Source organism: Cucurbita moschata, unplaced genomic scaffold, assembly GCF_002738365.1.
Source record: "Cucurbita moschata cultivar Rifu unplaced genomic scaffold, Cmos_1.0 Cmo_Scf00018, whole genome shotgun sequence".
In the NCBI taxonomy this organism is placed as follows: domain Eukaryota; kingdom Viridiplantae; phylum Streptophyta; class Magnoliopsida; order Cucurbitales; family Cucurbitaceae; genus Cucurbita; species Cucurbita moschata.
The window spans coordinates 634307-658381 of NW_019268534.1; the positions used below are offsets into that span (position 1 = coordinate 634307).

Sequence of the window (24075 nt, forward strand, 5' to 3'; positions counted from 1 at the left end):
TTTTTTTTTTTTTTTTTTTTTGGTATGTTGCTTTGTTTCTTAAATAATAATAAAATTAAATTAAGAACCCTGTAATAATTCATGCTGAAAAATCCGGATTGTTAACATTAAGCAAGGACTTCAAAAGGAAAAATTGTGATGTTCAGGCTGATTCTATCTACTAGAAGTGAGGATCTGGTGGTCATCTTTGAATGCAAAAACAATCTCAATTCCATCAATGTGAAACTGATAACACAGTTCTAAATTATAAAAGGGAAAAGAAGAAAATAATATGAAAACCATAAGTAGTGATATGAGAGAAAATATTCCTAATTTTAGCAATGTCTTCTACAAATATTGGTTGGAAAACTCCCAGGAAGCAGGAAAAGAAACAGTCATGTCTGATCAGATGAACATCAACCTTCCTATTTTTAAACAAAATTTACCGAACATGTTCTCATCGACAATATGATATACTGTAACCACCATTTTCCACACTAAATTCAATATCAAGGTGAAAATACCGTATGCTTTTAAGAGGAAAAATGATAGTAATACCTGCTTATGCAGTCCTGAAGTTGACGCACCATCCTTTCGTTTTCTTTCAGTCTTCTACATCCTTCTGCATTTATTTTCAGCGTTGCAATATACTTCCTTTCAAACTCATTAGCTCTGTGTCTTTCAGCCTGCAACATGGCCTGTTTGCGTAAATATGTTCTGCCACCTTTAGTCATTTTCGAATTCGAGGAGCAAGAAAACTAAAACTTGTAATAAAACAAAAGATATTCTTCATAAAAACACTAATTGTTAGCAATAAGCATTAATTTCTTTCAGCTTCCAAAATAAATTATAACTCCACTGCATATCTAGATGCAGTCACATTAGACATCTCTATTGCAGTGATCTAACAAAAATCTGGCACTCACGTTCTTTCACAACTTATACTTGATCCTCTAACCTCGAATTTCTGTTGAACTATTTTCATGTTAGCAGTCTTTCACAATCTACGTGACATTTCACACATCTCACATATATAAAGTTCCATGACAGCACTTGTATACTTGAATCCATCTTTCTCGAGATAAATCCTTCATCTACTACCATTTCGTTCTCTTCCATCTCAGGAGTCAACGAATTCTCTGCCTACATTGCTTCTGAGTTCTAACATAATGAAAGACGTGGACAGCACCAGATGACTTAAAACTTGAATCAAGCCAGTTAGAAAATTTTGTTGTTCTTTCTCTATTGACAACCGTTGGTCTCTCTCTAGCTAGCAAATTTAATTTTCCAAAGTTCAAAACTAACCAACCAACCTAATTCGCTAATTTACATGCTAACGTGATATTTAATCTTTTTTATCTCTCTAGCATTACTAGCCCGAGATGTCGCATAAAGAAAAAACTAAAGCTCCTAGAAACACAGACAGGAGGAATGAAAGAAATATAATACCAATCAATGTTGGATGAATTAGAGTTACCTTTAGATTAGCCACTTCTGCTCTGAGAGTGCCCATAGATTCTGCTTCTTCAACTCGACTACCGGGCTCTTTAATAATAAAGTATGCTTCTTCTATTTCTTTTGGAGAAACACGGTTTTCCTTGGCAATCATTTCAATTGTTTCATCAATGGCATCTGTCCTGCTGTTGAGCAACGCAGGCAAGGTAAGACCCTCCTCTGTTTCTTCCGAGTCAGCCTGTAATCATCGTTTTTGAATTATTGTGTAAGAAAAAAGGTATTTCTAGATTAGATTCACTTGTTTGTCTGTTTATTACCACAAAAACACAATATGCTCCATCAAGTTAAAAACTACAACATGAAAGCCAATGTTGTTCTGTGCCTTTTCAGTTCAAAAAATTTGTTTGACACTCCAAGGTGGAACGATTACAGTGTTCCCCTGCCATAACCACATGCTATTCTAAAAGGGAAGACATTTCTAGTTCCTATGAAGTCAGTTATAACTCTCTTCAAAGTCCAGACTGGCTTCTCATTAATGCCTGTCCTACCATTGAGCTGCATAACATATTTGTTATCAACTTTTAAATTTTTCTAGGGTTTAAAAGATAATGCAATATAAATATAGAACAATAGCATAGTAAATGTGTCAAAGGAATATACTTAATTACATAGCTGAGATTGCATGAGTTATGTGTTTTCATGGCTTCAACTAACAAATGTTCTAACAAAAGAACTTCACAACTTACTGTTTCATGAATTAGTATCCAGACCGAGAATAAATGATACCTATTACTCAACTTGAGGGGAGGGTCAAAGGAATATCCTTAATTAGAGGAATATTGGCTTAATCTCATTAATAAGGGAATTAACCTAATTTTTGTTGTTGTCTGCATTATTTCCTATTCCTTACCAAATTAGTTAACTTTTCTTTTCTGTTTCCTATTCCCTAGAGGATTAGTTAACTTTTCTTTTCTATTTCCTATCCCATATAGGATTAGTTATCTTTTCTTTATTATAAATAGATCTATGTACTTCTCTAATGAATAACAAGAAAGGAGAGTAATGCAAATTATTTTTGCAACAAGTAATACAAATTACTCTTGCAACAAAATGGTTAAGAGAACATTGTTTATAGAGAGTTTAATGTAACTTTATCTAGACTAAATAAATTTCTCTCTTGATTTCATTTATTACTTGAAGTTGTTTTAAATAAAAATCTAAAAGTTTATACTTAATATGTTATGAAAAGATAAAATTCTAGAATAATTATTTTTTCAAATTTAATATAAAATGAATAAGTTATTTACTAAGACATTCATAGCATTAATTTTATACAAGTTACTTAAAAATTATTTTAAAAAGCAGTACGCTTCTGGTATGATCTAGTTGTTAACTGAAATATTAAGCAAAAGAGCAATTCTGGACGTCTTTAAAATATCCACAGTGAAAAGAGGACAGTAAATATACCTATAAGGTAAATGCTACCTACCATCCTTTGCTTCTTAAGACCTTCACCAGCAGTTCTTGAGTTCAATCCGCATTGTGAACCGGTTGATGGATTTATAACCATCTTAGACTTCAAATACTGACGCCAATAAGACTGGACTTGAAAGAAAAAGGAAAAGATTACTTAAGAAATCAGACCTCAGAGATATCAAAATGATAAGCGCAATGAAGCACTGATCCAGTTGTGTAAGCATCCATGAACGTACTTGAATAACTATTGCAGCAGCGTTAACCTGCCTCCTATGTCTGTATTCACTCCGAGCAACCATTGCTCGTATACCAGCCTGAAGAACAACTACAGCGAGCCTTGTTTTAATATGGATGCTCCTGGCAATAAATGCAAGACTATTCCTTTGAATTTTGAGGGCAGCTGATTCTCTTCTCCTACTTTCATATGACTCACGAGCAAGAACACCTAGATGGTAAAATAATAAGGTAATATATGCCCCTGAACTTATAAAAGAAAAGGAAACAGGAACCATTATGCATTTCCGGCACTTTATTTACTTATTTGGGAGGGTCACCTCTCCAATATGACTGTACACGAGTGCAACTTCTTCGCATATGAATGTACTTTTTACGTTCAATTCGAGATTTGATATGCTTCTGTATAACTGTGGCAGCTCCACTATATACTCTTGTTCTTTGTGCATCTAGTTCAGCCATCAGACTACCTCTTAGGAAAAGTTTTGATTTCCCTATCTGCAAAAATATGTGATTAATTCCAGGAACTTTCGACCAGGAGGACCCATCAAATGTACAATCTCCATATATCAGACAGTTATAATAAGTCTGATACATTTATTGAACTAGCGTTAAAGCATGATTGAAAGCTGTGGTTTTTATTTTTCTACTCATGAATAATTATTTTCTTCCCTGATCTAAAAGTATTATATCTGTTTACTTGACGTTGCGATAGAACCACATGCACGTGTATTCTCTTATATGCTTTATATATGAGATAGGACACCCAATTTCCTTGTTTCCGAGAATACCTTCTATACTTAAGATAGTACCTACCTTTCATATAAGATTAGGTTACTTGACGAGTCTAATTAACCATATACTTGGGCATTTTGACAAGTACGGCTTCAATTTTAAGTGTAAGATCTATATACATCAGCACAATCAGATTAGCCACAATTTTAATCATGGTTATCGAACATCAAATGCCTTATCTTTTATTCAAGATTTTCCAGTTTTCTCATCCTGCTGGCAGAAGGCTGATATCAGATCCAAGGTATTCCACGGTTTTTATGTAACTATGAGCGCTCATTGATATGTTAATTTTACTCGAGCGAAAGATTTGAGGCAATTCCTTGATGACTGAAGATATAAAGTTTAGAGATAACAGACATTGACACTCTTAAAAGGCAAGAGTATGGCTTCATTTACCAGATAACCTTCAAGTCCTGTCTTCTCTAGAATCTTCCTGCATGCTACCATCTCTTCGTAGCTGCTCATAAACATTAGCAAGGAAACGTTAAAATACTCCAAAAGGGAAGATTTCAGAAATTGCAGAATGTGATATCCATTTATATTCTACTTCAAAGTATAAACAAGGAAAAATACTTACTCCCCTTCCAATACCTCGGGTGCAAGAATTCCAAATCGAGATAAAAATTCGGAAAATGTTCTATGAGTAGGGTATCCTGCACATTTAATTCTAACAGCCTCCAAAACACCCTGCACAAATGACAGTGTCCAATCCGATTAACATTAATTTTAGATTCGACAAAAACACTTGTTTTAGAACTTACTCCATGACGTAATTGTTGCATAACAGTAGCATTCTCAAATATGGCAGGTTGTAGGACAGTATTGGGCTTCACGCATCTTATATAATGGGGTTCGGTTGAATTTAATGTTTCCATCAACTGCTGTAGTTGTAACTGTAGAAAAATGGGTCAAACAAGCATAATTATTGTAGTTTTCCTTTGTGCAGTCTACAATGACATTTTCTGAAAATCATTCAAAAGTATATGCAAGTCCATGACCTATAATACCTTAAACCGAGAGCCAATTGAAGAAAACTTTGATGATTTGGTCGCCTCCTCAGGAGGAGGGAAAAGGCCAGATACAAAAGAACATTTTGAAGCAATTAACAAATCTTGATGTTCAGCGACCACATAATCTTTATTTTTGTCTAGAAAATGATCTGACTGGTATAGTACCTGAAAAGGTGAATGTAACTTTCTTATTTCTAAATAACCGAAGGGTAAATTACAATTTTAGACTAAGAACTTTTAAGATTGTCTCTAATAGGTCCTTAGACTTTAAAAAGAGGTCGTAAACTTTCAATTTTATATCTAATAGGTTTTTGAACTTTAAAAGTACCTAATCAGTCCATAAATTTTTTTAATTTGTATTTCATAGTCCCTAACTCTTAAGAAATCTTTTAAAGTTCACAAAATTAGGTTTGTGAATTTTTAAAAATTTCAAATAGGTTTAGGACCTATTAGATATAAAATTTAAAGTTTAAGAATGTGTTAGACAAATTTACAGTTCAATCTATTAGATATAAAATTAAAAGTTCAGAAACCTATTAAATACTTTTTAAAGTCTAGGTACTTATTCGGCATAATCGTGAAAGTTTAGGTACTAAACTTGTAATTTAACCATATTATAAAAGAAAGACAAACCCACATCTCCAGCATAATGAACAATCGTAAAATCTGAGCGAGCCAATTTTGGCTTGGTGAAGCGTTTATGATTTTTGAAAGTCTGATATAGCTTTTGTGAAAATGTTTCATGATTTGATTTTGGGAACATGCTGTTAATAAAAATGATAAAAATAATTAGGTCAAATGGGAAAAAATAAAATTTTAATCAAATAACAAAAACAAGCCTCAGATCTAAGAGAAGGCATCTATGCAACAAGATCTTTACAATATTGATTAGAGATTAAAGAATTATTAGAAAAAAAAAGTAATCCAATCGTTAATCTTCTATCACAATAGATTAATATTTACATAGGGGGGATCAAGCTCATTGATTGTGAGATTTAATATAAATATGTTTTGCATGAGATAAATGAATTTGTAAGGCATTACAACTAGCAGCAGGAAAAAGATAAATACAACGATTTCTAGGGATGTAAATGTTGCATTTATACGTTTTGGACACATTTATGTTGATTAAAATGAAGAATTCAAAAGGAAAAAACCTGTGAGTTGACCAACTAAATGTGGCCTTTATGCCTTTTGCATAAAATTAATGGTTAGTATTGAACATAAGACCTTTTGATACGATGTGTGTTAATCATTCCACAATAAATTTATGGTGGATGACAAAATTGAACCATACACATACATGACAAGATTGTACCATATACGTATAGATTTAGGGAGGTTTCGTTATATTTTTCAATTTTAGAGTATTATTTTTAAGGTCTTAGGTTACAATTTAGCTAGTGGTCATTACGGTATTGATAGACATGAGAGTTACAACCTTTCAATGGACCATAGTCATTCATGTTGTTGATTTAGAAGGAAGATTTTGGAGTTTCAAATGAAAGTTGCATAATTAAGTCATGACTTTGTTCCTTTGCCTTTCTTGTATTTAGATTTGGATACTAGAGTCATTCAAGTAGCCTTGATCAAACTATCTTGTGGAGTGATTCAAATCTTGAGTTTAGAAACAAGTTTTTTGTACTTTTGATATTGATCATCAAAGGAAAAATTCGGATCTTACTTTCCAACAAGGTTGTTAGATCGAATTCCCATATTTTCATATCACCTCTTGAACATATACCAAAGTTTCACTTGTTAAGTCTAACTTCTATCTTCTAACTGACGTGATTTGACAAAGAGATCTACTCCTTGAGGGGGGATCCTAAGTAAATCAAGAGAAGGGCGGGCACTTTAAACCCCCATATGTTGGTTATGTGCATAATTTCTTTTAACTGAGGTTCATATTTTCCATCACAAACGTCAAAAGATTACTAAAGCATTTCTGCAAAGGCCTTGTTCGGATTGTTTCGAGATGACAAAATTGAAGGTCTCCCTCTGGTGTTCCTTTTCCAAGCTATTTCATGGGTTTCCTTTAGAATATACTGGTTTAAATTGGGATATTTTAATAACTTCTTAAAATTTTGAGAGCAAAATACGTCAAGCTAATTTTCTAACCATATAAATGCATATATTTGTTAATTTTGAATTTTCTTCTGGTATAAAAATGGTATATAGTTCGAAAAAATGTAAATTTCCATAAGCGTCTTTGCCGTGCCAGTCCTAGATTTCTAAAAAATAATGTGTCGCTGTGTCCGTGTCGTATCAAATCCTTGTCTCGTACCCATATTTATTCTTCTTAGTCTTTAAGTAGGCCTCTTTCATCATTTCAATGAAAAGTTGGTTTCTTGTTAAAAGAAAAAAAATTGTCTTCCATCGATAAAAGCCCAAGGCACTATGAGGAAGGATTTCTTATAACCATTGTACAAGGGATTTAGCCAAAGTTTTGAAGGTTTGAGTAGTGAAGCTAATAGGTACGTTTCCCCATACTTATTAAGGGGTAAAAAACAGCTGGAAGAATTTGCAGCCTTCTATTCGGTTATTGCCTTAATTCCACCTTGAACATATTTTACTATGTATTAAGGGATAGTTCTGTAACTGCCTCTTAAATTCTCTGTTCTCTTGTTTTATTTCTTTGGCTGCCAGCTGGTTGTTATTTTAGGTTGCCACCTCGTGTGTATATTTAAGGGATGTGTTGCTTTCTTGTAAAAGGAATGAAGATTATCCAAAATACAATTTCTTCTTTCATTTACTTTCTGTTTCTTTGATTCTCTAAGATGGTATCAGAAGTTAAGGTCAAACAACCATCGATCCATGGCAACCTCTTCTTCTGTTGAAAATAATGGGGTCTTCTTTCTCCAGATCCCCAAACGCCAACAATAATCTTTCAACTCTTAAACTCACAAATTCCAATTACCTCACCTGGAAATTTAAAGTTCAGTTAGCAATTGAACCGTGCACGGTTTGGATGATCATATTAAAAATGATACCAATATCCCTGATTAATTCTTACCCAGGGATCCTTCAGATAAAGAAAACCCCCGATACTCAATTATACTCCAAATGGATTTAACAAGATAAGCTCCTCTCCTCTTGGCTCATCAGTCCTCTGATGAAAGACATCGAGACTCAAATGTTTGACAGCACATCTGCCAGAAAAATCTAGGACGCTCTTGCTTTGACCTATGTTGCAAGAAACATGACCAAAGTAATGCAATATAAGTCGCACCTCCAAAACCTCAAGAAGTAGGTATGTCAATGAAAGATTACTTGGCTAAGGTAAAGACTATTATTAGATCCATTTCTGCAGTTAGTTATGAACTTTCGAACTCCAATCATGTTCCTTACATACTCTCTTGTTTAGGTAGTGAACAAGAGTTGATTATATACTCTCTTGCTGCTAAATTGAATTCTAAACTCATCCAAGAGGTTTATTCTCTTCTGTTACCACTGAGGTTCGAATTGAGAGTCATTCCACTCCCTCTGATTCTACTCTTCCTTCTATCCATTTAACAACCCTCAAGCCTAACATGAAGTCTGACAACCCGAGGAATCAAAACCAAGGTTCATGAGGAAATCCACTTCTTGGATATTGTCTCTCTTGGCGGGAATTTAATCCCATGGGGGTGCAAAGAAGCAGCAAATAATTTCTAGACTGAGTTCTAAGTGGAGTTTCATTGTCTTGCTAATGGTGCCACTGAGATATTGTGGATCAAGTTTCTCTTTCATGAATTTCATGTGTCTTCTCCATCTATTCCCACTCTTTGGTGTATACCATTGCTGCTGCCCATCTTAGTGCAAACTTTTTCCTTCATTCGATGTGGAATTAGACAGTTATTTTGTTTGAGATCTTGTTTCTTCAAAGAAAGCGGGTTGTTCAACATCTCACAGCCTCAGCTCAGGTAGCTGACATTTTACCAAGCCATTATTAACTCTCTCCTTCTCCAACATTAGGTCCAAGCTAAATGTTGTTGATCTACATCAGCTTGAGAGGAGGTATTAAGGGATACATTGTAGTTTCCCTTTTTCATTTTATTTCTTTGGCTGCCAGCTGGTTGGTATTTTCTGTTGCCAACTCTTGTGTATATTGAATGGAGGTGTTGCTTTCTTGTAAAAGGAACGAAGATTATTCCAAATAAAATAAAATTCTTTCATTTACTCTTTGTTTCCTTGACTCTCTAAGGATAATAGACCCCCTTTCCTAACTAACATCAATTCCTGGATTAGACAATTGTCATTTTAGTATGTAGATTCAAGTACATTTTCAAACAAACGATTTCTTTTCTTCCTACAGAAACTCAATAGCATCACAACTAGTTTACTAGAAAAAGATTGCAAGTGGAAACTACGACACTTCGGCTTAACTTAGGTCTAACCAGATCAATTTCTAGCCATAAAAAATTATGAATTCATGAGGAGCAACTCTACGTGCTGATCAAATGTGCAACTTGTCTTATGACTGGGGGAAGGAAATGTTAGTAAGTTTACGGTAAAAGAATGAGCATACCAAGCTTCATCAAGAAGAGCAATGATTCCACCTGGTTTCTGCAAAGGCACAAAGAATTAGAGGCTATGCCAGAGACGGATACTGAGAAAATAAGCTAAATCAGTAAACCATGTTCATAATTAAAGATATCAATCGTAATATTTAAATTCCTGGACAAAAAGCTATTGGCCTTCCAATCTAATCAGTTTTAATCCAAGAAAGAAATGCATACATGTTCTGTAATTACAGGTCATAGTAAAATATTTTCCAACTTCAGAATTCAAAGTTATCCAAAGACACTTCATTGGACAACATTATTCATCTAATTATCATTAACAAATAGCTCATCAAAAGGAGAAATTAAATCGCTTGCATTGAAATATATGTCAGGAATTAAGTTATTTTTTGGTTATTTAGAGCATCCTTAGAACAAGTGATGCTCTAATACCAAACGAGATAAATTGCACATGCACACAAGCCTATGCTGAAGAAAATGTGAGAAATACCCCTAGAATTTCTCCAAAAACAATAAGCCACCAGAAAAGGTTTCAAACAACGATAAACAGAACTCATTGAGTATTCGTGACCTTGGCCTCTCCAAGAGCAAAAGCTTCAGTTCCTAGACAACTTCTTTTCTATCTTCCTTCTTTCCCCTCCCACCATTAAGTACTCCATTTTCTTCCTCACCGACAACCCATCCCCATGCCCCTAAACACTATGCAAAAAGCCTCTATCAACTAACTCATTTCACTGTTTAAGTGGGCAAAGCAACAAGCTACTCGAAACTTACGAATAAGCTATTGTGAACGATGAAAACTTTTTATGGGATACAAGGAATTAATTCTTACTCTTTCCCATTCTGCAAAGGAGTTCTGATATGGACCAAGGAATCAAATTTTGGGTGGATGATAATCTAGAGTTATAGTGTTTCTTTAATATATTTTAAGGATTTTATTTAATTTAAGGTTACATTTATATAGTGGCTAACTATGGTCATAAATTATGAAGGTTACAACTCGTGAAATATCTTATGGAAGGTCAAAGGTCTTCATTTTGAGGCTATATAAAGCTATGTTGTTGTCTTTGTAAAGGAGACTTGGAAAATGTAGTAAAAAGGGCATTCGTGCTTTATTTTAGCCAAGGACTAAGTTTCTTTGCAATTTTGTGTAGTTTAGACTACATGTTTAGAATCATTAAAGCTTGACATGATCGATCTTGCTTGTGGAGTGATTCAAATCTTAAAAAAGTGTTCTTGTCTTGAGATATTTGATCAACAAGGTAATCCGAGTCTTATTTTTTCTTGGGGTGAAATCAATTTGATTTGGGGGTTTTAGCATTTGTGGACTAGGGGTTTGCATATCCAAACGCTTATGAGAGTTCTTAGATTCAACTGGTCAGGGTTTCCTTGAAGTTCCTTGTACGACCTTTTAGTTATAGCATTAGTTATATTCATCTTTTCTCTCCGCGCATCCCAGAAAATGCTTCTCTTATTATAGGAGTGATTTTTAATGGGAAGAATTCGACATCTGACTTCATCAAGGTCTTTGTTAAACCCAAGTAAGAATGTGTATGTCCTTGTCTTCTCAACTGTCTATTTGTACAGCTCAGCTTTCATGCCACATGACCAATTATTTGTTCCATAAATTGAATAACTAGTCGACGACATAGACTATTTCACTGGATTACTTTACTGAGTACTCACCATACCCAATGTCTTCTCTCTTATTTTCCATCTTGTAGAAAAGCAAGTTGTAGAATTGGGGATATTATTTGTTTCCTTGTATATTTGCCATAGGTTGGCAAATATACATGCTTTATCAATATATACCATTCAGTAATATAGCAAATATACATTTTTTTTATCAATAAAGTAGTATTAATAGATCAATATATACACATGTTCTAAAAAATATATGTCTTCATGTGGTCCTTGTCCAACTTTTTTAGAAATTGACATATTGTCGTGTCTGTGTTGTGTCATGTCCATGTCCTTTGTCTATGACTAGTATGAAAGAGGTCTGGTAAGGACTAGACGCCCTAGCCAGCTATTCCCAAATGTTGTCAAGAAGCTTATGAATGGATTGAACTAAAGCAAGAAAAAAGGGATGTTATTCTTTTCCCTACTCGGTTGAGGGAGAAGCTTCACAAAGATGCTTTATACACTCTGCATGGCATTCAGAAGTAAACTAGCGGTAGGACCTTGTCACAAAAGGAATGTCAACGAATGAATGTCCTTAAAGAATGGATTTATCGAATGAGCCAATCTGTCCTTATTGCTTGAAGGACTCTGTTTCGGCCATTTTCCTGGATTCCAAAAGGTGAAAGCTCGTCAATATGATCTTGTTTCCTGCTCTTTTACGTAATGACATATCACTGGCAAGTCTGAAGCACAAAATTTGGAAAGACGTTTCCTAAGAAAGATAGGTTTTTTCTTAGGGTCTTTCTCCCAAGGTTAGAACACGAATAATAGGGTGCAACAAAGATTTGTTTCCTTAAAACTTGCTCCCAGTAAATGCAATGTAAAATTCCATTTAACAAGATAAAGGATACCCCATCCACATTTAGACATGACTTACAAACTCTCCCAATTCACTAAATGGGTGCCACCAGCCTAATCTACACCCGCGTAATGAAGGTTTTTCATAAGCTTTTCAATCTGAGTAGCCGGCTTTTACCTTCACAAGAATCTTGAAAAGAAATAAATATTATGAAGGAAAGCTAATAAGAATAAAGTGACACTCCTTCAGTAAAATAGCATGTACTCTTGTCAAGTCTCTTATCAACTCATTCAACTACATGATCCCATAGAAGAAGTCTGTCCTATCCTAGCCGTCAAGTAATACCCTTACTACACGCTTCCGTAACATATATCAATATGGAAAATTAGGTGAGTGATGAGAAGTACTTTCTGTATGTTTTCAAATGAGGAGAAAGCAATAGCATACGTTGTGAGTGGCATCTTTGAACTCCAAGAGCATAGTTAAGAAGAAAAAATTGAACCTTCTCAATTAGATCAAGGACATCTTGATTATCAACAAATTCTATGTAGCTCCAATCAATTTCCTCTTTGACATATTCTTCTTGCTCCATCTTGAATACGTGCTGGATATAATCATAACATCCAGGTTTGACATTGAAATTTTAAAAAAATAATAAAAATAACAATAAAGGCAAGAAGAAGAAAAAGAAGACTAAGAAGAAGAAAGTCAAGATCAAAGACAAAGTTTTCAAACGAGACTGACCTCATACCTGGTTGAAATGTTGCTGCAGCTTTTCATTTGTGTAATTGATGCAGAATTGCTCAAAACTGAAGAGAGTGAAGGACGATCACAATCAACATATAACTTGTGAATTAATAACTAAACCCAAATCAACAACTGCTCTAATTTTAAGAGATCTTTATGACTGCACAATTAGTAAAAAGCTAGCTAACAGATTAAATTATCTTATTCAATGAAAATGGCATAAATGTCTATATTTGCAAGTGTTGTGAGCATAGGAGTCTAAATCTATGTTCAGTTGGACTATGTCACAAACATCACCAATTAGTTGCGTGTGTGTGTGTGTGTATAAAGAAACGAGAACTTTCATCAAGAGGGATCACCTATTTGTTTTAAAGCTTTCAAAACCATAAATATCAAGTACTCCGATCAGATATTCCGAGCCATGATCTTGCCCAATGGAAACATTGATTTTACCTACCAACCTGGATAAGATAAACTACCGACTGTAATAATTCCTGTTGGAGTAAGAAAAAAAACATAGAAATACAACAGAATTCAAAACTTGACAATGCTAGGATAACCAATATTACCAGTCAAACAAACGAGAATATATTGTCTTGGCTAATCCATCCCTGCTAACAGTTGCACCAAGCGGATCAAGACTTCTCTTGATGATTTCCTCCCGTGTAATCATAATGCGCTTGCAAAGAGCATCTTCTAATGCATTGGGATCACACCTGAAATATTTATAGGATCAGAATATGCAAAAGAGCCAGGTTATTATGAGAAATACGAAGTAATAAAGCAAAGCTCCAGTCACACATGAGAAGCTCTGCTGTCATTTGAAGATGAAATTTTGATTCTTCATCTTTTATAAATGATGAATCAGACTCCTCTCCTTTTGCAAAGTCAACATTACCAAGATGGAGTATTGCAGCCACAACTCGGAAAATTGCATCCTGAAAGGAAGAACGAGGAAAGGGGAAGAGAAGGCATTTAGCAGTAGGTTGACACAGCACAAAAGAATAGCTACATCTCGAGTAAGGTATCACCTGCTCTTGTTCACCTATTCCAACAATATCCATGGCTCTCTTTGTGGCAAGATAATCATGAGCATCATTCACACCAGCCAGCTCATAACAATTTGATTGATTTAGATAGTGAAATGATTTCGGATTTCCCAGTTTATACCTCTCTCTCTCCTGAAACAAATATCCACTGATGAAAACTAGGTGACAAGAAAAAACTGATTAAAAAACAAAGGAAAAGGGAAAAGAGAGAGAGATACCGACCTGAGGTGGAGCTGCACAGAGAAGGTAAAAGCAATGATAGTTGCGCTCAGGGTCTGATATTTGGCAAACTCGTGATCTCTCAAGAAGATAAGTTCTGATGGCAGCTCCTGATATTCTTCCCTTCTTGTCAAATTGGATCTCAACAAATTTCCCAAAACGGCTGTGCTAATGTGTACAATAAATTATCAATAGGCAACTCGAGCAACAAGAAAAGGTTCAAATGAATAAATGAAGTGTCTAATATCAACAGTAAACATGCACGCGGAAATGGAAGCAGGGCATCCAGAAAAAGTCAGTTTATGCAATTGTCAATTCAATTATTTCTAAGAAAAACCCTAGCTGCAAAAGCTTGAGTATAAGGATAACTTTTTTACCTTGAATTGTTGTTTCTAACTGTTTTTGCATTGCCAAAAGCTTCAAGAACTGGATTTGACTGCATCATGTTGGAACAGGATTCAGAAAGTTGAGAGAAATAAAATATGACCAAACTTGAGAAGATGTCCCCGCATAAGACAATGCAAACTTATAAATAAAGTTCAAATATCAAGTCTCGTGAGAAAAAATGAAAATATTGCAAGAAAACCCTCCCCTTGAAAAAGGAAAAGAGGCATTTGAAACTATTTTCTTTCAAAAGCTTAGTTCTGTCTTTTACCATTAGATTCTCGTGGCTTTAATTAAAATTTTCAGGAATGCTCTCTGCATCTTCGTTAATAGAGCTCTACCTACATCCAAAGTTGGTTCATATTCTATATTCAGCAATTACATAATGGAAAAGTAATGGAAGTTTTTGAAAGCTTGAATTGTCCTCCAACGTTCTCAAACACACAGTCTTGCTCTTATCGGCCATTTTGAAATTTTCTTTCACAGGCAAGAGATATCTAAATAACATTTACATAAGGACTCAAATAGATGTGGATAGACAACAAAAACAATTAAATAAATGATAAAATATAGTTTTGATCCCTGAGGTTTGAAATTGGTGTTTATTTGGTCCCTGAAGTTTCAAAAGAGACACTTCTGTTCATGAGATTAGGAAAATAACTTTAAATAATTCCTGAGTTAAGTTGACCGTTAGTTGACTAACGAAAAAGTGACATAGCAGTGATGATTTTTAAACAATATGACAACTTTTATTAATTCTTTATTAGTTTTTGTTGATGTGTGCCATTTTTATTTTCCTTATTCTTTTCCTCTTTCCCTACCTTTCTCTCTTCATCCTTTTCATTTCTTTCTTCTTCTTCTTCTCCTTCTTCTCAAGCAAGTGCCCACCACTGATGTTGCAGTTGCTACCTAGCCAAATGTTCTCACCCTCCCTCCCCTCTCCATTTAGGCTGTCTTCTGTTGAGCTACCACCACAGACCTTCGTACAATCTCTACTTATAAAAAAAGTTGCCAACCAAACCACCCTATTGCCATCAAATCTGCCATACAAACTCTCTAAAAGTGAAGTAGAAATTCAAATTATTTTATTTTCTTTCTTGAGTTGACTCTTACATTATAAAAATGAGAAGAAATTAATTCTTCCAAAAACTACAAATGCAGACAACAAGAAAAAAATGTTTAGGTAAAAAAAACCAAGAAACATAAAGCAGAGATCCTATACAAAGTTAGCAAAGCCAGAAATGGGTCAAATTAATAATCTAAGATCCAGATCACTAACAGCATCCCAGATCCAAAGCAATTGTCAAAGTCCCGAACTAGAGCAGCTCAACAACGTTTCAGAGTCAGCAACTTTTAATAAATAATGCACGATACTCTTTTTCTCCTTTTTTTTCATTTTGGTCAACTGGGTTAGTTCATGCCTTGTTTTCCTCATTCTAGTCACTCTTTCTTTCCTCTGATAATTGCTTTCCTTGCAGACCCGGGAAGGAACTTGAAACTTTAGTGGCAAAAAGATGGTTTTCAATTGTAATTCATAAAAGTTGTCCAGGAAATTGACTCCTTTGGGACTACATTGGATTTTGATGTGGCTTTTGACGAACTGGAATGATGACTTTGTTGACTTAAGGTGGGAGAAACTCTAGTTTCACAACAGAAGAAAGGAGGGAAAAGAGGGGAAGGAGGGGAAAGGAAAAGAAAAACAAAAGTCACATAAACTTAAAATAGCATAAAGTTGCAACTCATTTAAAAATCGTTACATCATTGATGTCATGTCACTTTTTTATTAGTTAGCTAATAGTCAATTTAACTCAGGGACCATTTATAACTACTTTCCAAAATTCAAGGACTAAAAGTATCCATTTTGAAACCTTGGGGAACTAAATGACAGCAATCTTAAACCTCAGAGATCGAAAGTGTATTTTGCACTTAAATAAATAAAAATAGGCATATACCACTATCAAAAACAAATCAATGATGTGCATTCCTCGCTCTTTATATCTCAAAAACTCCATGAAATACTAAATCTTGCATATACCATATACCATATACCACTTTGGGTCACAAGTATCCCCAATTTTTAATCTTGCATTTTACATATATACCATAGAGATCCACCTCTAATATTGTTAGTATTCCGGGATGCATAGAAATGGTAATTGATAATCCCATGCACCTTATTGACACCATAGGGTGCTGGAATAATAATGTATGAGGTATATGTTGATTACGTTGTATCACAATAGTTATATTTACTAGAGTTTGTATCCAACTTACTTCTAAAACTTGTTGTTGAACAGACCGTCCTTCAGATGCAGCCTTGCCGCCCAAAAATGCAAGGTAACACATAAGCATTTTGGTGGTTTCAGTCTTACCAGCCCCACTTTCACCACTTACCAGAATAGAGTTGCTTTTCCCATTAGTTATCATAGCCCTGCCACAAGTTTATGATAGTCTATGTCATCCCATGAGACAAAAAACAGGACAAAATAAAGAAGCTAACCTATATGCGACATCAGCAATTGCAAAAACATGAGGCTTCAGCTCCCCCACTGGTGCTCCCTTGTACTGCTCCATCACACACGGATCATACAGATTTGAAATACTTTGGAATGGGTTGATGGCAATAAGAATATTTCCAGTATAAGTCTGTATAACGTCAGGGAGTTATTATTTGGATCCCTAGCTGGAGTGTAATGAATCTGTTTTTTTCACCAGGTGAATCATCAAAACCCATAAATAATCTTACATAGATTTCATTTATTGCATATCTGATAGCCAAATTATGCAGCAACCCAGGCTCATTCAAATACGACATTCTAGTCATATCGTCAATTCCAGTAGCAGGAGCTTCTGCATCCCTTGGATATAGATTCGACATTTTTACAACCACCTGCCAACATAAACTTGGGTAATATTTTTCCAGACATAATCAAAATAAACTGAGGTTTTTTTTTCGGGTGGGGGGAATAGACATAATGAGGACAATGACTTCAAGAACCCTAAAATGTGAGGCAAGGAAACAGTCTAAGAGTTCATTATTTTCATGATTAATCTCTATTTGGTAGCATTTTTTGTCCTTCAACACCTAGAAAACATTTTCTAAGATGGTAATAGAACTCACTTCTTGGCTTCTTTGTGGAGTTCAATCACTAGAGATTCTGAGTATATACATCATTTTCTTAATTTTTCACGACTTAGTACTCACTAGTATGTTTTGTGTAACCTTATGAATTTCTTAAACAACTCTTGTTTAATTTCTTTTTTATTTAAATAGAACCATATTACCTGCCTCCCATCACTAGTTTGAATCTCAGCATCTTCCCCAATGATGTTCAATACGAGTCCATCAATCCAAACAGACTCGATATCTCCCACCCATATGTGAGAACCAACAACGATATTCACAGGATTGTCCTGCAGAGCAAATTATAGATGATCTCAGTATTCAAATTCACAATCATACATTAGATAAACAAAGCTTTTTATATCCAGCATTTGGAGCTAAGTTACTCTTCAATCATACGTTACAGTTCAATCAGTAGTTGATACACAATTACAAAAATATATCAACATGGGCTTTACAGTGCCTAGAGCTCAAGGAGGATGTGAAAACCTCGAAGCTTGTGCATCGTAGATTGGATTGGTCGCTTAATATCGGAGTAATCTAGAGCGCCATCAATAGCCATAACATAATCACTAAAAATACCATTAGCAATAAATAACATAGCACAGCTTCGTAATATCAGCAGACCATCAAATGAATCGTTTCATATCAGATTAGGGTTTTACATTTCTAATAAACTCAACGAACGCAATCATATCTCCCGCCAATTTCACAAAACCGCCAAGATGTTCGTAACTTGGAATGGCTCAAAATTTGAAGATCGAATCGTTAATTTACGTACCATTCCGACTCCCAAGATGAATGTCCGAAACGTAGCTACGCGAACATGAGCGTATGATTCTGTATGCAAAAGCAATGAGAAGATCAAAAGTTGTTGTACAGAAGCTTGAATCGCTGGAGGGAAATAATTCTTGCGTAAACCCAGAAGTTTGGCTTTCTAGGTCCTGTGCTTGAGCTTCGTCCTCGTGTTGCATTGTTTGTGGCAGTAGAAATCTTGAATTCTCCAGTTCCGCCATTTTCGGGCGGAGTTCTTGTGGCTATTTTTGCTCTACCCCTCTCCATTGCCAGAAACACACAAATGCATGAAAAAATTGCCAAAATAAAGGATTGCGTTACCAATTTGGTTTCATATACTATTTATTTGGCCTCCTTCTCTATAATTATAATATTAATTTTGTTTAACATTAAAATTTAATTTGCAATCACTTAATCCCTAAAATTTTAATTTTATAATATTGTAATTATCATCATCATCATACATCTCTTTACAACTCACAAACAATCTAATAAATCCAAAATTTTTGTTTGTTTTGTTACATTTCCAAAAAATTCATATAGATTGAATCGTTATAACTGATCAATTTTCGGTTCGTTTTTTTAAGATATTGTACATACACACAAATATATATATATATATGTGTGTGTGTGTATATATATATATATATATATGTGTGTATATATAAATTTGTAAAAGAAAAACCAAAAGAGAAAAGGAAGAGGAAAAAGAATCTGAAACTACGGGAACGGATTTAAACCAACGAAGAACAATTTCATGAACGATTATACGAACAGGTCATTCTCGAAACAAAAAATAGATTGAGAAGTATAAGAATACATATACACGATTACGAAGAGAAGAATCGGAGTTATGGTAACAGATTCGCAGACTCTCAAAGAACAAGAATTATCCATCACAGGCAATGCCTTCCATCGCTAGGCAAACTAAAGTGAGAGCAAGGATTCCGGCCAGATGGCGGAACCGGCGCTCTATACTGCGGGCGGAGCGCCTCACCGCTGGAGTCTCGAATCGGCCTCGCCGTCACCGTCGCGATTCCGGCTTCCTCGATCGCTACCAGTAGCAGAAGCACCGCCATTACGGCAAATTTGAGACCGGACTTCTTATCGCCGCTGCGCATGGTTTCTTCGATTCGCTGGAGAAGTAGAATCGGAAATGTGATGAAGAAGAAAGGCCGATTCCATGACGGATTTTAATGGCGGAGGTGCCATTGCCTCTTCGTGGAGTATGAAATTCAGAAGCAATTTCTGAGGGATTTGGGAGAATTTTGTGGAGAGTTGTAAATTTCTAAGCATTGAGGCTCGGTCTTTTGATTTCACACTGAGTTAACGCTGAAAGCTGCCTTCTTGCGCGGCCCGGGAAGATTTTCATCGCAGATTTCTATTTTATTTGCAAATTTTTAAAATATTATTTTTTAATTCTTTTATTAAGTAATCAAATTTGTTTTTGTTATCCAAATTTCTCATCAAATATTTATTTATTTTTAAATATTTAATTAAATTTTACCACTCAATTTCAATCTAAATTAATAGAGTTATTTACCCCCATAAAAAAAAAAAAAATATATATATATATATATATATATATATATATATATATATATATATATATATATAAAAAAGTCAATCTCTCGACAAAATTCTCTTTGTTCGTCCCCAGGAATTGCCCTTTAAAGGAAGGGCAAGAAATGAGTTTGAGCTGATCATCCAGGTCTTCCTTATTGGCTCTGGAAGTTTCAAGGTCGAGCTTGATAGCAAGGCTAGACGTAATATTCACTTCCCCATTTAGAGTGAAATGTGATGTGAAAGGTAGAAAAAAAAAAAGTGAACCGTAGGATCTCGTCCAACTTAACAGATCTCATGGTAGGTCATAAATTGGGAGAATTTGCACCCACTCGAAATTTTCGAGAGTATGTGGAAAATGATAATAGATCTCGTCGTTAATAATTAATATTATTAATAAAATGGCAGTTCATAACTAATATGTGTTGATTTTTTGGTAAAATATTACCATAGAACAATTTTACAGCTAAAACGTTCAAGAAAGTCACCACTAAAAAAAAGAGTATATCAATTTATGTATGTCGTCGGCCTTAGAAATCAGAAATTACGAATTTCTCCCTCTTAGGTGCGGTCGAACTAAAAAAAGCAGTAAATTATACAATATTTTATTAACAAACTTTATTTATGGATAGTAATATGTATTATCGTTACAGGGATACATGAGTTATATTTATTTATGGATGATTTGAGTTGAGTCAGCCAACGAACGGAACTCGAGTGACAATTCCATCTTCGTTAACCCAAATCCTCACCCTATCGCACCTGAGGTCCAAAGTCACCACCCTCCCTTCTCGAACTATGGCTGCATCCACATATGGATTCTCCTTTTCTATCCTTGACCTCGCCTCTTCACCTCTCGCTCCCAGCAGCTCCGGCCACATCATTTTTCCTGCTAAAATTATTACAATTAAGCGTTAATTTTATATAATTAAAGAATACTCACTCTACAGACATTTTGAGAAAGTTCAAAGTTATGAAAATGTATGCTTAAAGTGGACAATGTAATGTCATATCTGGTGGAGATTCAGGATTTTAAATAATTTATTGACACTTACCTCGACAAAAAAGGGCCATGTCTCTGAATCGGCTAAGGCGTTGCCTTTAGGTTTGGATTAAGGTTAGGGTTTAGGGTATTTATAGAGGGAATGGGAGAAAGGAGGGATGAACCGCCATTAATGCGTGAAGAAAGGATGAACCGCCATTAATGAGTGAAGAAGAATTAATGGAAGGGGAGAAACACGACAGTTCGGCTTAGGACACTCATGATCTCCATCCTTTCCCTTGCCAAAGCACTTTTGGAAGTTTTCAAGTAATTCTTGTTTTGGATCGAGACAAAAACAGTTGCGATTTGGATTTGCTTCACAAATAATTTTGTTAGATAATCATTCGATTTTTTTTAAAAAAATTATGTTAGTTTTTTAGAACTTATCGTTCATTTCCGAAAATTTGTGCTCTTAATCAAATTTTACAAGCATAAATTTAATGTTTGGAAAGTTTAGAAATATTTTGATAGTTTAGAAGTGTTTTTTTTTTCTTATTTATTAATTTTGCGATATAAATTCTATAATTCTTCTCAACATGCATAAAAAAAATTACGAAATTTACTCGGTTGAAAATTCAAATTAGTTTTAAGAGTTTGTACTTAGAAAATGAGTCAGCTACACTCGATGATCTGATCGTCTTTATTGGTGAATTAGAAAGGATGAACAGTTTTAGTGAACATAATATAGATTTTCACTCCCCATACTTCACCAAACAAATGCACTGTTTGCCAAAGATCTCCATTTCAGCGACTGAAAGCTTCTCGATTCAAGATTCACTATACACCGACCGGAAACACAGAAGAAATGAGATTGAGCTCCGAAGAATTCTTGGCGTCGAATGCAATTCGAATAATCAAGGAACAGTGAGTCCTACCTTCGTGTATTGGGAGAAATCAAAGTGAGTTTCTAGATTCCGCATTCTTCAGATTGTTCTTACGGCAATCGCCATCAATTTACTCTATTCCCGCTTCGATTCTTCGAAGTAGTATCTATTTCTCTTCCATAGTTGACGAATTCGGAAAAATTCGGCTTGTTTTTCTGGTAGTGGATGGAATCCCCACTGCGATCGAGGATGGAGATGCTGTAGAAAACCCTAGCGGGAAGCCTTTGGCCAGAATAGTTTCTGAAGCTGAGGCAACTGCGACTAATATTTCAGATACTGAGCCATATGTAGGTATGGAGTTTGAATCTGAGGAGTCTGCCAAGGTTTTCTACGATGCATATGCTTCACGACTTGGTTTTGTTATACGCGTTGATGCATTTCGTCGGTCCATGCGTGATGGTTCCGTTGTTTGGCGACGACTTGTTTGTAACAAAGAGGGGTTTCGCAAGTTTCGGCCGAAAAGAAGTGAAAATAGGAAGCCTCGAGCTATAACACGAGAAGGATGTAAGGCAATGGTTGTTGTAAAGAAAGAGAAATCTGGAAAATGGATTGTAACGAAGTTCGTCAAGGATCACAATCATCCACTGATTGTTACTCCTGCCAGTGCTCGTCGAAACGTTCTTCTATCACAGACACGGGTGAGGACTTACTTTGATTCACTTTGTGTTCATTTACGCTGAGATCATGTGTTTTTCTAGTTTCTTAACTCATTTTCTAAGTGTTCTACCTTTGATTCAATGATGTACTTCAGCTTTCCAAGTTCATTTGCTTCAAAAAGAGCAAATAGGTATCATTTTATTGTTGAATTTCTTTGGTGTGGTGTGTGGCCTCATGTTCTGATCAGATCATCCATCTTGAGATTTTTTGAATGACTTAGAATTGATCGGAGCCACTGTATAGCCACTCTAGACTAGAAATTTTTTAGTGTTATAGTGCTTGTTTCAAACCATATAGTGGTTTCCTCCATATGCTTGGACGTTTCTTCATGAACCGTAGTTTTATATTGGCAAACTTGGTCTTACTGTCTTCATCTTCCATTTTTGAAGGCTGTTGTATTTTTAAGTGGGTCGTGAGATCCTACGTTGGTTGGATTGGAGAACAAAGAATGTGGAAACCTCTCCCTAGTAAACGCGTTTTAAAACCTTGAGGGGAAACTTGGAAAGGAAAGCCCAAAGAGGACAATACCTGCTAGTGATGGACTTGGTCTCTGAAAAATAGTATCAGAGCTAGACACCGAGCGATGTGCCAGCGAGGAGGTTGGGCTCCAAAGGGGGATTGGGGGTCCCATGTCGATTGGAGAGGGGAACTAGTGCCAGCGAGGACGCTGATCGTGGATTGTGAGATCTCACCTCGGTTGGAGAGAGGAACGAAACATTCTTTATAAGGGTGGGAAAACCTCTTTCTAGTAGATGTCTTTTAAAACCTTAAGGGGAAGCTCAAAAGGAAAAGTCCAAAGAGGACAATATATGCTAGCGGTTAACTTGGAGTATTACATCCTACTTCCATTAGAGGTAAGGCTCCAAGCAGATAAACCATGTCGTGTGGTTTTGAGCGTTGTCTTGCATCTTATTGTAATGACAAATGTACTTCATTAATGACCTCTGTCCTAGACAACAAGCTTCACAGTCCTTTGATTTTACACAATCTTCAAAAGCTTCACTATAGTGAGATATGCTATCTTGGCTTTTGAGGTCGAAGGATCAATCTCCAACACATGCTCCACATGTTTCTGCAGTGTCTGTGTGCTGTACTGAATCCCTTCCCCCATAGCGTCTTGATTTTTACCTCCTTTTTCGACACATGAACTCAATATAGTGTCCAAGATACATTGTTTATATATCTTCATGTTTCTGTTACTATTATTTCAGGATGAGAAAGATGCAAAAATTCGAGAATTAACTGCCAAACTGCAGCTAGAACGAAAGCGATGCGCAGCTTATCAAGAACAGCTTGCCATGATTTTAAGAGACATGGAGGATCACTCGAATCATCTGGCAATAAACATAGATGACATTGTTCAAAGTGTGAAGGATATTGAATCAAAAAGCAATACATTTTCAAATAGCTAACAACAGAATCCAAAGAGAATATATATATATTTTTGTAAAATTTTCTATGATAACTGTTTATATTGTTCATTAATCCTGCCCTTTCCCCTCCCATTTTGTGATTTGTATGGCTAAAGTTTAATAATACAAAATGTGAAGGAAGACGAAATGAGAAGGGATGAGAAGCTCGAAACATTTGATTTCAAAGAGAAATGAAGAAAACGAAAGGTTCGATTTGAAGGGTCGAAACGAAGTTATTATCACTGAAGTTAATTTTATTATGAAAA

At 35.2% G+C, this 24075-nt stretch overlaps 3 protein-coding genes across 4 annotated transcripts in view; 1 reads left to right on the forward strand and 2 right to left on the reverse strand.

Moving 5' to 3' along the window:
• LOC111455977 (myosin-11-like) overlaps nucleotides 1-18550 on the reverse strand; it is a 20476-nt gene extending 1926 nt beyond the window's left edge. Inside the window, exons 1-24 of the mRNA XM_023097649.1 lie at nucleotides 18238-18550; nucleotides 17618-17746; nucleotides 17079-17222; nucleotides 16833-16978; nucleotides 16607-16763; nucleotides 14326-14384; nucleotides 13952-14111; nucleotides 13712-13861; nucleotides 13482-13618; nucleotides 13250-13396; nucleotides 13040-13141; nucleotides 12685-12742; nucleotides 12436-12537; nucleotides 9457-9494; nucleotides 5587-5713; nucleotides 4947-5114; nucleotides 4701-4832; nucleotides 4517-4626; nucleotides 4336-4396; nucleotides 3465-3642; nucleotides 3147-3355; nucleotides 2924-3034; nucleotides 1457-1672; nucleotides 538-677 (exon numbers count right to left, since the gene is read on the reverse strand). Of these exons, the coding sequence (XP_022953417.1) occupies nucleotides 538-677; nucleotides 1457-1672; nucleotides 2924-3034; nucleotides 3147-3355; nucleotides 3465-3642; nucleotides 4336-4396; nucleotides 4517-4626; nucleotides 4701-4832; nucleotides 4947-5114; nucleotides 5587-5713; nucleotides 9457-9494; nucleotides 12436-12537; nucleotides 12685-12742; nucleotides 13040-13141; nucleotides 13250-13396; nucleotides 13482-13618; nucleotides 13712-13861; nucleotides 13952-14111; nucleotides 14326-14384; nucleotides 16607-16763; nucleotides 16833-16978; nucleotides 17079-17222; nucleotides 17618-17746; nucleotides 18238-18240 (2984 nt within the window). The 5' untranslated portion in view covers nucleotides 18241-18550. The remainder of the gene's footprint in view (nucleotides 1-537; nucleotides 678-1456; nucleotides 1673-2923; nucleotides 3035-3146; nucleotides 3356-3464; nucleotides 3643-4335; nucleotides 4397-4516; nucleotides 4627-4700; nucleotides 4833-4946; nucleotides 5115-5586; nucleotides 5714-9456; nucleotides 9495-12435; nucleotides 12538-12684; nucleotides 12743-13039; nucleotides 13142-13249; nucleotides 13397-13481; nucleotides 13619-13711; nucleotides 13862-13951; nucleotides 14112-14325; nucleotides 14385-16606; nucleotides 16764-16832; nucleotides 16979-17078; nucleotides 17223-17617; nucleotides 17747-18237) is intronic.
• A 1841-nt stretch (nucleotides 18551-20391) lies between these two features.
• LOC111455981 (glu S.griseus protease inhibitor-like) lies at nucleotides 20392-20972 on the reverse strand. Of its 2 annotated transcripts, none has more exons than XM_023097653.1 (2): nucleotides 20870-20972; nucleotides 20392-20706 (listed from the first exon to the last, which is right to left on the reverse strand). In XM_023097653.1, exons 1-2 carry the CDS (start codon nucleotides 20886-20888, stop codon nucleotides 20510-20512), a joined length of 216 nt encoding a protein of 71 aa, XP_022953421.1. In that variant the 5' UTR covers nucleotides 20889-20972; the 3' UTR covers nucleotides 20392-20509. The 2 variants fall into 2 exon arrangements, with proteins under 2 accessions (XP_022953421.1, XP_022953422.1); XM_023097654.1 differs by having other exon boundaries at nucleotides 20392-20703; nucleotides 20870-20971.
• Nucleotides 20973-21516: 544 nt separating this feature from the next.
• Nucleotides 21517-23867, forward strand: LOC111456290 (protein FAR1-RELATED SEQUENCE 5). The gene is made up of 3 exons (XM_023098118.1): nucleotides 21517-21580; nucleotides 21726-22378; nucleotides 23609-23867. The coding sequence occupies exons 1-3, from the start codon at nucleotides 21517-21519 to the stop codon at nucleotides 23807-23809; spliced, it is 918 nt and encodes a 305-aa protein (XP_022953886.1). The 3' UTR covers nucleotides 23810-23867.
• The last annotated feature ends 208 nt before the right edge of the window (nucleotides 23868-24075 follow it).

Excerpts from the sequence above, each read along its gene's own strand:
- LOC111456290 (XM_023098118.1), top strand. The coding sequence starts at position 21,517 with ATGAACAGTTTTAGTGAACATAATATAGATTTTCACTCCCCATACTTC. Across the intron at positions 21,581-21,725 it reads CTTCACCAAACAAATGCACT|TCCTACCTTCGTGTATTGGG; the intron begins GTTTGCCAAAGA and ends AGGAACAGTGAG. Across the intron at positions 22,379-23,608 it reads TTCTTCTATCACAGACACGG|GATGAGAAAGATGCAAAAAT; the intron begins GTGAGGACTTAC and ends CTATTATTTCAG.